This window comes from Strongylocentrotus purpuratus, unplaced genomic scaffold (genome assembly GCF_000002235.5).
Source record: "Strongylocentrotus purpuratus isolate Spur 01 unplaced genomic scaffold, Spur_5.0 spur5_scaffold_8, whole genome shotgun sequence".
NCBI classification, from domain to species: domain Eukaryota; kingdom Metazoa; phylum Echinodermata; class Echinoidea; order Camarodonta; family Strongylocentrotidae; genus Strongylocentrotus; species Strongylocentrotus purpuratus.
Genome location: NW_022145614.1, coordinates 14663809 through 14679041, shown reverse-complemented (window position 1 = coordinate 14679041; position 15233 = coordinate 14663809). Strand labels below are relative to the sequence as shown.

General features: G+C 35.4%; 1 protein-coding gene across 2 annotated transcripts in view; it reads left to right on the top strand.

The window, feature by feature from the left end:
* LOC753230 (b(0,+)-type amino acid transporter 1) overlaps positions 1-10140 on the top strand; it is a 47025-nt gene extending 36885 nt beyond the window's left edge. For both annotated transcript variants that reach the window (XM_030975064.1, XM_030975063.1), the window contains 2 exons: positions 845-1013; positions 5670-10140. In XM_030975064.1, the coding sequence (XP_030830924.1) occupies positions 845-1013; positions 5670-5746 (246 nt within the window). In that variant the 3' untranslated portion in view covers positions 5747-10140. The remainder of the gene's footprint in view (positions 1-844; positions 1014-5669) is intronic.
* Positions 10141-15233: the final 5093 nt, after the last annotated feature.

Here is a 15233-nt window from a genome sequence, read left to right as displayed (position 1 = left end):
ATGGTAAAGTTCCATTTGCTGACTATCACATTGTTGTGAACATGAAAACAGGAAGTGCTTATAATCTAAAACGTTAAACAACTTCTTTCACTGAGCACTTTGGTGTCCATCAACTATCTAGCCGAATTGATTGTTTTTCTGTGGACAGACTGAAGATTTAACAATTTTTACATTGCTTACATATTTTGTGATGGAGAATTGGAATATATGAGTGATTAGGACAGAGCAAACTGTTTTCAAATACATGATTAAAATCCTTCAATGTGAAGCTCCGAGTTGTGGACAAAAACTACACTCACATTCACCAACAGAGGGCATTGAACTCTATTTTCTACACAACTTTCTTATTACTTAGAACTATTTTCCTTACGTGGTAGCACTTGGGTTTTAGTTGGTTCAATGCTGTACTGTTCCTTGCCACAGAGGGAGCTCTTTGTGCATGGTCCATTGTCTTCTTATCCTGAATACATCTAGATTCTACAGTGCAGTTTGTTTATGAGAAGATATACAGTATAACCATGGCTTAAATAATTCTAGGCAAATTTATACACAAGTTCAAGTGTGACAGAATAATCAAGATAATGATTACATATCCCCCACCAAAAAGAATAGATACACAATAAAATAAAATAAATAGATAGATACCGGCAAATAAATAAATTAACAAATTAATAAAAAATTAAAAAATAACTAGAAAGGAAGAGGTATATACTTTTTATTCCTTACTCTTTCTTGCACCTTTTGAATTCTGTATATTTCATCATTGCCAAATTTCTCAATATTTAATTTGAAAGATTTAAATAGATATAAACTGATTGTGCTTTGATTTCTTCCTTTGTTCCAGGTACCCATTATATGCCCTATCATCTTCGTCGTAGCCTCTGTTTACCTTGTAGTTGCACCAATCATCAATGAGCCTTTGATAGAGTTCCTCTACGCCTTCCTCTTTATTGTGGCCGGGTTGATTTTCTACTTTCCTTTCATCAAGTACAAATACTCGCCTAAGTTTATGGGTAAGTTGATAATGAAGTCTTCTATTTTTATCTTGGTTGGTCGGATTATTCTTTTACTTCCTTGTTCAGAACTGAGTCTTGGCAAAGAGGAGTCATCCCTTACATACTTACAGGGATGATGTCATCTTTTAATATAGCATTGAACCAAACCTCGCTCAAAAAAAAAATTAAGATGATGAGTTGTGTACTTTACTTTTACCAACTCCAATTGCTCAACAGAGTTTAGTGGTCAAGTATGAGCCTTCCATCGAATGGTTTTAAAGCATGGATATCACTGAATGTGACAACTTCAAAGATAAAGTGGGGTTTCGGTTATGCAGTCACTCTGCAAAAGAAACTGTCTATACATAAAAGTAATTGGGAAAGGTTGGTTATGTAAGTGTTCATATTATTTTTATGTAGTACCGGTACATAAGAACAATCATATATTGACTGTTTTGGGATCATTAGAATGCCAAGCAGTCGACTCAAACTTGCTGAAAATCATGTAAGAATTAAAACCACTGCGTAAAGAAGTTGGTAGTTGGGCCCACGCAGACACCTGACATGAACATTTGGTCCAAAGTTTTAAGCTTTTTCATGTCCTATTTCGAATATGAGGGCATTACAAGAGCAATGTCATTCATGTGACATTGCTACTATGGTATTTTTTTTCTCATAGTTATAAAACAAGAATTAAAGTCTCAATAATTATTTTTCACCTTCACTAGAACTCAACCTTCTCTTTAAAGGAGCTACACAAAGAAAATTCACTAACAACTCATAATTAGAACAAATTACATATTGATGGAAAGATTTTCTCTTGAAAAACACAAACAATTTGCTGAGAAATCATATAGATATCATGGAAAGGCGTAAAATGCAATTTTTCAAGACCCTCCTTAGACCCCCGAACGCCCCTGAATGTAAGTGAAACACACAAGCGTAGCGAGCTCTGAATTGTGACGTCACACACTGGACGAACAGCTCAGTGCCGTGTAGCAGTATGCAGCTAGCCAGCCATGTCCCGTGTGTGACGTCACAAATATTGACGCTCTACAAAGGACCGCTGAAGGGAGAAAATCTGGATCTCAAAACTAACATTTTTGAGAGTTGATTACTGTGGGCCCCAAACATATTTTGAAGAGGGAAGTTGTTGTTTTTGATCAGTAAGGCTTCCCCTTCACAATGATATGAATTTTGCATCAATTCAAAACACTTTTGCTTCTTAGTGTGATTCCTTTAAAGCCCCACTGCACTAGTTTGGTCAGGAGGGATTAGACCTCCCTGCATGGTCACTGACAGGCGGTTATCTCATCAAATTGGCTCTCAATTAACATAAGAAAAAGAGGATCATGGGGGATCAATGATCACCACTTAGGCATTGTTTGCTATATAGAGGGCGCAAGTAGCTATAAGTAGTGCAGTGGGGCTTTAAAGCTAAAGACCAGTTATGGTCATGCGATTGCATTGTGAAAGAAACGTTGTGAAATCGATCAGAAAAGGTTGATCATCTAGCATAGATGTACTGCAAGGTTCTGGAATCATCAAAATGATAAGAAATTTGGCTAAGTCTTCATAAAGTTAGAAGCACTTTACACAGAAAGATGTATATGGGACTACACACACGTGCGCGACACATGCATTTCATATCTCTCAACAGGCGAGAGATACACTAATTTACCAAATATATCAATTAGTAGGCGGTTTCCCGTCAAAATTTGTATCATGTAATATTATAAACATATTCTTCACATGATTGGAAATAAGAGCTTCCATTTCATTTTTTGAAATTGGGGCGTTTCCAATACTGGTCTTTACCTTTAAAAGAGAGACCCCTCTGCCAATGGGTTTCTGGACAAGGAAGCTTTCATTTTTTGTTCTCCCTCTTAGGAGGGATTTCCCTTTTTTGTCCATTTCAGAATAATCATTGTAAGCATACAGTTAAAACAGAACTAGTAAAGATATAAATGACCAGAATATTTGACATTTCAAGGAAACAATCACGGAAGGATGGAGGTATTGATGACCACTTGTTATCCAACATTTATAATATACAAATGACTGTTGTGTAAAACATTCATGGAAAAGTGTATGGCTAGGAGCCAATACAGAACTTGTGTGACCACATTCATTGTCACATTTTTTTTCCAAGAATTATTTGTTTATTTAAACTCTTATATATTAGACAGGTGTAGAAAGCATTTCATGCCAGACCATAAAATCATTAATAGATATACTTTGATGGACTTTTTTTAAAAGCTGAGATTGTAATTACATAGCAGTACTGAAAGGGATTGATTTGATAACATTGTAAAGAGAGAAAATGGTGCTAAGGTAGTGACTTCAATGCTAGATGTAAAATTACAGATAATCTGAGAGTTTGAGAGTGAAAACAGACCATTATTAACGATAAAAATTGGGAAAAACTGATCTGATTGATTCCTTAATTCTCCCAACTATGTTATAACGATTTAAATACATTTTGGGTGAATGTAAATCGTCACAAAGCAATGAATTGGCTCTTTATACCATTCCAGACATATAAGTGTTGATGTATTTTTAAAAGCCTGTCTTTTATCTTATATTCATGGAAAAACGGTAGGGAAAATTCAAAATTGGTTGGGAGAATTTACTGTTAATTACTGTTAGAGGGTGTGACAGTGACACCTTCATAGAAAACCATTAGTATCTTTGTGGTTTGAGAATAATTTAAGGATTTTTTGCATGTTAGAGGGTTAGTACAGTAGAAGGAATAAAATTTCATACAAAAATTATGCAATTTTTAAATCAACAATGTTACAGAGTCACTTAAATGCTCATGTGGCATTCATACAGAACTGGATAGCAGCATCTTTCAAAAGATTGTTTAAAATCAAATCCACATTTGGATTCTATGAAACAATATCCTTTGGCTTTTTGTTGTTCACCCCTTCCTCATTGTGGTGATGAGGAGAAGAAACGAAGAAGGAAATAAAAGAATGTTTAGAAATTCTAGACAAAATACCTTGTAGTCGTAGCAGGGGGATTCCCTAGGCAGTGCGTGGTTTCGTTCAGGTTTCGCATTTGCAGCAAGTTTTCGGTTGCGATAAGATATCAGTTAAGGATCGATGGCATTCAGGATGCTGTTTTGTATTAGTTGACATTTATTATTGGCTGTGTGTTTATGAATATATTACTGATACTGTCTCATACTCTCATATCTATATTTATATTACAAGGAAGAACATAATGATGTTTTCTTGTTTACATTTAAACACAGGACATGTATTTGCGAGAGTACATAGTAAATAGAAACAAGGAACTGAAAAAGTGTTGATTTTACAGCCCTATTGGGCTTTTGATATAAATGTATTTATATGACACATTAAAGGTATAGACCAGTTTTGGAAATGCCCCCCTCATGTGAAAGAATATATTTTGACTAATACGTGATGATTCAAATTATGCCGGGAAACTGTCTACTTATTGATATATTTGGTAAATTATTACATCTATCCAGCCTGGATAGATATCGCGTAGTCCCATATACATCTTTCTGTGTGCAGTGCTTGTAACTTTACCAAGACTGGGCCAAATTTCTTATCATTTTGATGATTCCAGAACCTTGCAGTACACACCAATACTTACATGTATACGCTAGATGATCAACCTTTTCTGATCGATTCCACACCGTTTCTTTCACAATGCAATCGCATGACCAGAACTCAACTTTATCTTAAAATTTGAAACATGAATAAATTTGAAAGTCTTTAAATGCAGCAATAACAAATAATTTTGTCTTGGCTTGTATGTCCAATAGACCGGTTTAATAACATATTCAAATTCATGGATGTTTCTTTCCTGGGGACCTAGAAACGAGGTATTCCATTAACCGGTTATCAATGAACGAACAACAAAACTCCAGTCTGCATACATTATTTGTTATGATACAACACCTACGTGGATCCTTGTCATTTGATTGGAGGATTGTTGGTCACATGATATTCAATAGATGTTATATTGCACGGGCATGCATTTTTGGTTATATGCAGACTGCGTACCTCTCTGCAGTGCGCTTATCCCTGTGTGTATCTGACGCGAAGGCAATCTGAATGTATGTAATCGAGAAGGCTTGACTCCAATTTTAATAAATATAAGGAGTAAAGCATAATTTGTTGATTAACCTTCTATTAGATCTTCTTTGATGTTGTATAAAACAAATAATTAATGTTTTTCATTCGTTCAATAGTGCAAATATTTTCATTCGTCGAAAGATTAACGTTAATTCTATTCAACTCGGCTGACACCTCGTTGAATAGAATGTTAATCTTTCAACTCATGAAAATATTCGCACTTTTGAACTCATAACCATTCATTATTTGTATACTATGTTAGACAATCCTCAGGCAATTTTTGAGGTTGTCACAAACATCCTTTGTTTAAAAAGTATGCATGAAATTTGAATATGTTTGTAAACGGGTCTATTGAGTGCCCTTTTGGTTATTAAGATTTAAGAGACGCTGTCAGAAAAACTATTTAATTTCCAATTTTGTTTATATCCTACGTTGATCATTATTTTCAAAACGGTACAGTTCACGAATGCCTTCAATGAATGAGCTGTTTGTACTTTATTATTTTCTTTGATTATGACCATGTTTTCTTTACCTTTTTACAATTTTATTTGAACCATCACAGATTCCTTTACGCTTAGGGTGCAGAAGCTTTTCAAAGTCGTGCCGACCGCCAAGCGATCATCGTCATTGGCTAAATGAATACAGGGTGAGGTCATCGTCATGAATACCACATATTTTTATTTGATATATTTAAATATAAACTTATATTCAAGATGACAGTCAGAGATAACTGTCTATAAAGACACCAACCATATTAGATCTCATCAGAAAATCATGCTTGTAGGAAGAAAAGCTTGGAGCAGCTTAAGTATTAAATAATGTCATGAAGTACGGTATACTCAATCCTACTGCATACAGCTGCTTTTTTTTAAACTTCAAGTTGGAGATTTTATTTATTTTTGCCAAATAAAGGAGGCGAGTACAAGAGGATGATAATATAAGAATATTTAATCAGTTGGAAAGCAAGCCTGAGAGTTAGTTGTCAAGTTCAACTCTATTGGTAATGCATGTTATAGAAGACTGGAGAGGTCTTCAATGAACTAATCATGTGATCGTTGCCACAGCGACCCATATGGACAGGGGACGTCATTGACTGTTTCTAGAGGATCATTAATTGTTACCTCAAGGACATCTTGATGATTTATCTCAAATGTAAGCAGCAACAAAAAGTATTTAAACGGCTTGGGAGTTTGCCCAACAATTGAACAGAGTTAAAGAGAGGAAACATCAGTGTCTTGTTTACAATGGAGTTTCTAGAGGATCATTCATTTCTGCTCTTCAAGAACATCTTGATGATTTATCTCAGATGTATTAAAGCAGCAACAAAAAGTATTTAAACGTCTTGGAGTTGGCCCAACAATTGAACAGAGTTAAGGAGAGTGAACATTGGTCTCTTGTTCATGATGGAGTATGAATATTACAGGGTTCTCATCTGTACATGGCTGCCATGTCATTCTTGGTGATTTATATCAAACATGGGGTACTTCAGAGAAAGAGAACTCCAAGGGAGCTATACAAAAGAAAAGGATAAAGCATAACTTTTTCAAATCTTCTTCCAATCTTCAAATATGCTCCAGTCATCCTATCCACCACCTCCCCCGCCCCCCTCCTCCCTTTCCAAGATGTTGCAGGGGAGTTTTCCTGTGGTGTTTACCAAGCACTAACAACAAAAATTGCTGAGAAGCCAGGACTTTTCTCAAGAGACTAAGATCGACTTTAAGTTGGACTTAACTATGGCAGGCCGTTCATGCCACTATTTTCTCTCATCATTTCCTGCATTGGTTTCTCAAGGGACGTCCCAATCGTGGTCACAAATCTACAGAATTTACCTCTTTTGATAGTCATTATTGAAGGAACACTATTATCTAAAGTTCACAATAGAGAGACCAATAGTGAGAGCAACCAGTGGCATGAACAGCCTGTCATAGTTAAGTTCAACTTAAAGTCGATCTTAGTCTTTGCGAAACACTCCCAATGGATATGAATGTCACAAGATGCAATCTCCAAGAAACACCGCCCTTCCTCCCTTTCCTCTCTCTGCATCGGGATAGAGTCAAGCCGCTTTCCTTATCGTCAAGAGAGATAGAACGAGGAAGTACTAGAGCAAATATTTGCGATGAACATATGCTTCAATTGCTCTCCTACGTCACATGCTAGATCAAAGTCTACACTTCTCCTTGTTGGAGTATGTGATCTCTCATGTGATTTACCTTTCAAGGAGATTGTTTGTGTCACAAGTTTTTATTGGGTCATTTATTATTACAGTTGTTACGTCATGATTTATTTTGCTTTATTTTTTCCTTTGCAGTGAATTGAAATTCACTTGTAACTATTTTTTGTGTGTGTGTGATATCCAAAGACATTTTTTTCCTGAATTTCTATCCCCTAACTTCTGATAATCCATCAAAAATATATATTTATTCAACAAACCTATCATTGAAAGATATGTCATGAGGAGAAATTCATATTCTATAAAATATTTTATGTTTGTAATTTCCTTCACCCTTTTTTCCTCTAACACATAAGAAATGTATTCTATAATTCCTATGGAATATTTGGAAATTAAAAAGGTGACAAAACTATATTGATAGACTATGGGTGAGGTAGATAATCATCTAGCACTAAGAGACTTTGGTGGAAAGCGCCGTTTTATTATTATTATCTTCTGAAATGCTACTAGTACTGTTGTGTTTAATATTTTCTTTGTATATGTATTTGCTTTTCTTTCAGAAAAAGATTTCTGAGTATATTGTGTCTTAAAGTATTTAAAATATCTAAGGCAAGAGGTGACTTTTTTTCTCAAGTCTGTCATCATTTTTTTGCCCTGTACAGAACTCATCATTCATAAAGATCATTTCAAAGAGTCGAATAAACCTTGAGATGAATTTGAAATAATGTATTTTTTTGCAAACTTATTTATCATTCAGTCTAAATCTGTTAATGTAGGTTCATCTTGATAATGACATTGACTAATTGTTCATAGTGTATTCTCGTGCTGTAATCAATATTCTTTGGAATAAATTCTTTTAAGGCAGTTCCTGTTTGAAATATTATAGTTTTTTTCTAATGTGGTATTAAAAGACATTACACAATTTGTCTTGTTTTCTGTTGTCTTGTATTAAATTGAATCACGTTATGTAGTTACTGTTGTATAGATTTTGGGTATAAATGCCATGTTGAGTTTTGGTTTCATACATGTATAGTACTTTACATGGAGATAAAGTTTTGAAGAATTAATGGAATGTTTCAGTCTATCTGAAGCACTATATTGTAAATTATCTTTTGTTATGTTTTGGTTTCATACACTGTGCCTCACCAATTTATTTTACCTTATTTTGAGACATAAAGCCTCATAATCCCTCCCGCGAAAAAAGGAAAAGATGACTAGGATTTTATAGGATCTTCAAAAGCAACTGAAAAACAGAGAATCCAAAAGATAAGAATAATGATTATCATATCTCATTTAAGTTTGCATGTATGTGCAGCTAAATCTAGAATTGTCTAATGTTTGTTGACGTTTTTCTTGCACTTTTTATTTTCCTTGATAAAAAGATGAAATATTTATATGCTGATCAGTATAAGTAGTGATGTCAAATTATGTCATATCAATTTGGAACAATGTACATTGAATGATAGGGGTGAATACACAGGGCTTGTATTATACTCAAAGGTTATTAAAACAATTTTTTACTACATTTCTTTTTTTTTTCATGAGGATTTTACTCAGTATTTTGTCACTTTGCCACAAAGTAGCATGAAACTTAGTTTAGCAATGTGAGAGGTGAGTCTTTGAAGTAATGCTCATTGATGTTACCTTACAAAGCAATTTTAAGTTTGTCAGTAAATAGATATTTTATTTTTAAAGTATTGTCTCTATTTATTGGTTTATACTCTTATTCATTTCATTATAAAAATGTGTGGATTACTCATTTGTGCATGTTTCCAGTGACTAAATTTAGTGACTACCGGTATTCAGGAGACTCTTGACTGTTTTTGTGCGCTTCATGACTTCATCTTTATTATTTGTATTATTACATTTATAAGGGAATGTTTCAACTTTGGCAGTCTTCTAAAAATGCTAGCTGAACCTTTTTTTTTTTTAAATGTCAACTCAAGGATTTCATTTCATTCATTCCAAGATGGCTGCTGATTGCTATTTGAAAGGAGGGAGGAAGATTCTTGATTAATCAAGCGCTGATAGAATCACAGAGCGAGCTAGAGGCTTTGATATTGGAAGGTCATGTGCAATAAGTTCCCACCATTGAAATCTCATGCCTTTATTACATCTCAAGGTGAAATTTGAAAGGGGTATACCCGCAGCAAAGAGATTCTTTTATTTTGTTCAAAGTTTTTGTTGTAAGATATTACACTTCTCTCAATATTCTCTAATATTTTTTCTTTCTTTCATGATATAAGAATAAGAAGAGACTAAGCCAAGAAGAGTTAATGATCATTGAAAATGTGCTTGATATAAGGTTGGTTTTAAGCAAGAAAGGTCTAGTTTCTTGGCCTTCGTGTTGCCCTTTTTTCACACTCAAGGCAAACGGTAGAAGTAGAAGTATTGTAAATGTCTTCTATGGTTTCTAAGGAATTTAAAGAAAATCATCATTATGGGTTTAGTTTTATTTTATTTTATTTACTTCCCTGTTAGTCTTTACTATAAGATTTCATTACTCAAAATATTTCTTCTGTGATGTATGAACTGTTAGTCATAGAATCCTAAAGAATAATAAATAAACGATTCACACTTTGTTTCCTAGAAATAAAATAGGAAAATAGGATATGAGGGTACTTTGGAGTAATAGGAGGATAGTTCCCTAGCTCTCAATAATCTTGTTTTCACCCTTAAGGCGATACAATGTGTTGTTAATGTCTAAAATGTCTAAAAGGGGAAATGGACAGTTTTTTGTTTGGTTGTAGTTTTATTTCATTTTCCTTCTACGTTTTCTCTTCCGATCTGTCAATCTGTACTGTTGACATTACCTTTAGCAACATTTGTGAACTCTGACGTTAGTTACTATAAATATACGTCCACACAAGTAAGTTGTGCATTCTTGTACGACTGGCTATGTCTTCCTTTCGCGTTTTAAGACTGCTACCAAAGGCAAAGCCTTGATTTTGTACATACTGTAATTACTTCGACGCTTAAGACTGGAATGGTGGAAAATGACAATGATATTTGCATGTGTGTGCAGAGTTTGCTTCGTGTACATATATGTGCGTGAACATTTATGGATTCCTCCTTTATTAACACAATGCTTACTTGAACCAGGTGTATATAAGCCTAGGTTGGGAGAATTCAGTATAGTCAAAGGGCTAGATGCATTGTTAGATGAATTACAAGCAGATGGTTAGCCTCGTAGTAGATTTCCCTGAACAAAACGGGGGAAATCCCTGATTGAACCAAACCCATCAAAAGATCCTTGTAACATCATATTCCGTGCCGTTGGACGATTGATACAAAATATCATCGTTTAAGTCTGCCAATAGGGCACTCCATCACAGAAACACAAACTAGGCTAGTTATTGTGACTTTGGAAGTCGCCAGACAAACTAGTTCACTATTAAAGACTTTCCCCTGCTATTCCTTGCTGCCCCCTTATGAATCGATCCTTCCCAATGAGACCTAGGGGTGGACATGTACCGGTGGATTTTTCTTAATCTCTTCATCATCCCACCCATATTGGGGGGGGGGGGACTTATATGACTCATTCACATTTGGCATGTTAATCAAACTAAACTGCTGCGATTTTACCGCAGGGCTTTGTAAATGTACTAAAGCAAACTGCACTTTACATTTTGTATCACATACTGAAAATAGAATTTGAAGAGGAGAAAAAGGTTTATATGATTCAGCCTTAGTCAGGAGTCATGATCATCTTTCTGTAGGGTGTACATATTATCTTCTGAGAGCATTAAAGGTACTATGTCCCATTTGCAGGTCAAAAAATGAAAAGTTTTGGCCATTACAAGTAGTGGGTCATTGATGTAGACAAATGCTCATATACCTGTTGTAACTCATTTTATGTTTATTATTACCAAAGAAAAAAATATCAGTCAGTCACTCAATAGTGTCTGACAGGGAAGTCTAGAAAGTTAACAGGTTTCCTTGAATAATTTGAATGCCAGGACACTGATAACGTTTAAATTTCACAGATAGGAAATGACATGTTCATAATTCCTAGAATGTTCTACAGAATTTGATGTTGGCTGCAAAAGGGACATAGTATCTTTAAAGGCAGTAACTCGTATAATTCTCATACACAACACCCTCCTGGCTCTTAACAGAACAAAATAGTTTAGGTCTATTCATAAAGCATTGGGGGAATCTGACTTATTGGGTGTATCTCAAAATGTGCAATGGCCCTTTTCCCCCCGTTTTTTAATTTATTTTGCCTTGTTTTTGTTTTATTGTGTCCTGTTTTTTGTTTTATTGTGTCTGTAGATGTTTACAGGTATGTGTATTACAAATACAACTTGTGATATTACAACTCTCTTTTGTGGATGATACAATTTTCTTGTGGTCATAATTTATTTCGTTCACAACTCAGACATTCTTTCGGTTTTTTTTGGAAAGATTTTTGTTGGTTTGTTTGAGATTCTTACTCCTTCATTTTAATGCACATAGAGCACCTTATTCATACGCAATATCATATGGAATATATCATTATGCTAGTATCAGAAATGTCATGACGCCTTTTTTCTCCCAACTTTTGTAAGATTAGTCGTCTTGCAGTCGTCCAAGAATTCTGTTCATTGTCGTGTACGTACTAGGAACTAGGTAGTGAGCCAAATTAAGAAGCTGTTTAAGAAAAGAATATAATAGAGCTAGAAAAAGGGCTTTAACATAGAATTAACCTTCTTCTGTCTGTCTGTCTGTCTGTCAGTAGACAAACTGTATTTGTAAATTGTTGTTTGTACATTGTATTTTGGCAGTAGATTTCTCTTCATTGCCTGTGGAAATTATTTACATTTTTAATGGTATTTTGTGATGCACACAATTCAAGTTATTTCTGTTTCTAGCTTTGTAGTAGACTGGTGAACTAACATATTCAAATTTATGGATGTTTCTTTCCTGGGGACCTTGTGACGAGCTATTCAATACATTTTTTTTCGTCGCTTTGTTATTACTCCCTTCCACGAGATGCTTCAAATTTTCCCGTAGGAAAAACGTTAGAGATTGAAGTAAAATCTTATGTCATTGTAAAATGTAAATTTATTGTTATAACTTCGCTTGAAATGATCTATAGATGTGCTTCTGCTCAAGAATTGTAGCACGATGAAGCAAAGAATGCAGGCAGTATTGTCTGTGGTTATATCTCGTATTCTATCTTTATTTTTGTCTTGAAATGAAAATGAAATTTCTAGCATGAGGCTGTTTGTGCGCTCTCTTCCACTTGCCTTGCAAGCTGTATGTAGCATTACGAATAAAGATATTACACAGGGTTTCTCTCCTGTTACGCCACATTAATTTTGTAGTAGATCACGTAATTCTTTTGTGTTGTGTCTTTTAAAAAAGAAGTTCCTCTTTCATGTTTGTACGAAAAAGGAAAGAAAGAAAGAGAGACATTGAGAGTGAGAGGAGTAAGAAGGGAGAATGAAGCATGGGAATGAAAAGGGGAAGGTGGGAATTGAAATGAGATGGACAGAAAGAAAGAATGAAAGAGGGAGAATGAAATATGGGGAGAAATAAAGAAAGAGGAGAAAGATGGGGGAGAAATGGAGAATGAATGTAATGTGGGGAGAAGGAGCGATAAGGACAGATGAGAATGGAGAGAAAAAGAGAGAATATGAAAGATTGGGAGAACAAGAAAAAAAGGTAAAAAGAAAGAAAGAATGAGGGAGAAAAGGGAGAGGATGACAGATGAGATGGAGAGAAATAAAGAGAGAGAAGAGGCAGGCAGGAATAAACCAAGAAAGAGCAGGTGAAAGTAAAAGAACACATCCCAGACGGACGTTTGAATATTTGACCTACAAAATGAGGAAAGTAAAGAAGCAATCCGAACTGAAAAACATTGCATCCAAATCTCGGACAAAAGTGATCAATCTTCATCGGGAATCGAGACTCCAAATTTAAGATTAGAAAACGAAAAAACTTTGACAGAAAAAATTAACATGTTTAAGAACGATGATGGGAGTGGGAAATAAAACAAAAAGTGACGTGGCCTGTAGACGAGAAACAAGGCATATTTATATGAATATATTGTGTAGGTCTGACATCTTACAAAAATGTTGCACGTACAGCATGCCAATACATGAATACCGCACCCACCCCGAAATGAATGGTGGTGGTGGTGGTTATTTACCTGACTGCTAAGAAAGCATAAATGCTTGTAAGTAAGCAACCAGACGGCCGATGGCTTCAGATCCTCTCCGAGGGACCTGCGTATAGGCCGCCCATCCAACAATCATTACCCTTTCGAATACATGTACTCTATTTCTTCTAAATGATTCATATTTTTTCCGTAACTCTAGCTTTCGCGTCTTCATACTCTTCAAACCCCGAATAATTATTATATGGAGACTTCCCCATTCCCCTTCTATAACCCTCTGTAATTCCTTTCCCTCCCCCCTTCTCTCTCTCTCTCTCTCTCTCTCTCTCTTTATCTCTCTCTCTCTTTATCTCACTCGTTTCATCTATTTCTCTCTCTCTCTCTCTCTCTCTCTCTCTCTTTATCTCTCTCTCTCTTTATCTCACTCGTTTCATCTATTTCTCTCTCTCTCTCTCTCTCTCTCTCTCTCTCTCTCTCTCTCTCTCTCTCTCTCTTTATCTCTCTCTTTATCTCACTCGTTTCATCTATTTCTCTCTCTCTCTCTCTCTCTCTCTCTCTCTCTCTCTCTCTCTCTTTTCCTCTTTTAACCCCTATTTCTGTTTTGCTCTTTCTCCCACTTTCTCCCCACGCAACCAATTCTCTGGACTTTGCTCCTTTATTCAATAACCTATTTCCTACCTATCATCTCCAAATGGCATATTTCATTTTCGTTTTGTTTTTTCTTTTTCACCGTCTTTCTACATTTTTCATTAAATTGTTGTATTCTTTGATATTGTTATACTCCGTTGTGTTCCTGGAAATGAAATATAGAAAAAATGTATACGGCCTTGCCTATTCGGCGTCTGCTGTCTCCCTGTGCAACCAATACCCGCGAGTCCTCTCTTCTTCTCAAATTATTCATAAAACTACGCAAAGGGTGAATAATTTAGTTGTTAATTGTATAATAATAATAAAAGACATCTGTATATACCTGCCTATAAAGGCCATGTTTTGTGTCTCCCTTGTCTGGTCTTTATATTAAGGTTCGACTGAAGCTGCTTCATCGCAAATAAAGTGGATGTTCTTAACCTTTGGCAATTCGGGTACTCTTAGTGCCTGTAAATCATTAACACTGTTTGACATTTTAGCTTGAAAAACGACCCTCCATGATGATACAGTTAAGTAGAGCCTTCTGTTCAAAATGAGAAGCAATATTTTTACCTAATCCTTAATTCGAGGAAACTAGAGTAGGTTAATTGTGATTAATATTGCGTGACATTTGATTTGAAGATCAACCTACATAATATCCTGATACCGGCTTAAATATGAAATGTTGAGATTAGATTTACCTCGAAGCAATCGTCCCAAAGGTTTGGAAGTGTCCTCCCCCTCCCTTGTCATTTCCTAGGACAGTATTCTTGACATTTTGATCCATGCATGGGGTTTTTTGTAGACAAGTGATCGAAAACAGGGTTTGTATCGAACACATCTCAATATAATATATTACGCAGAACCTGATAAACAGGGGATTTCCCGCTTTTTTTGGTAAAATTGTAGATAACAGAAAAACACAAACTTCCAGCGGTTCGCTTTGTGTACATACTCGCGTTTGTTTTTTAACTGCAGTGTTTGCACCCCCAAATGCGACGGTTTCACTCAAATTAGTCAACCAGCGCCAGAACGAATCGGACAGGCTCCGCAAGGACAAGGTTGAACCATTACTGACGGTTGAAGTGTTTGTTAGGAGAGCATTCTCTTGAGACTTCGAGGGAAAATCCCTTCGGATGAAGACGGAAAAGGATAACATATTCTCTAGTTACTTGACAAAAAAAAGAGGATAAGAAATATATATTGGTTGTTCCATCCATGTCTTA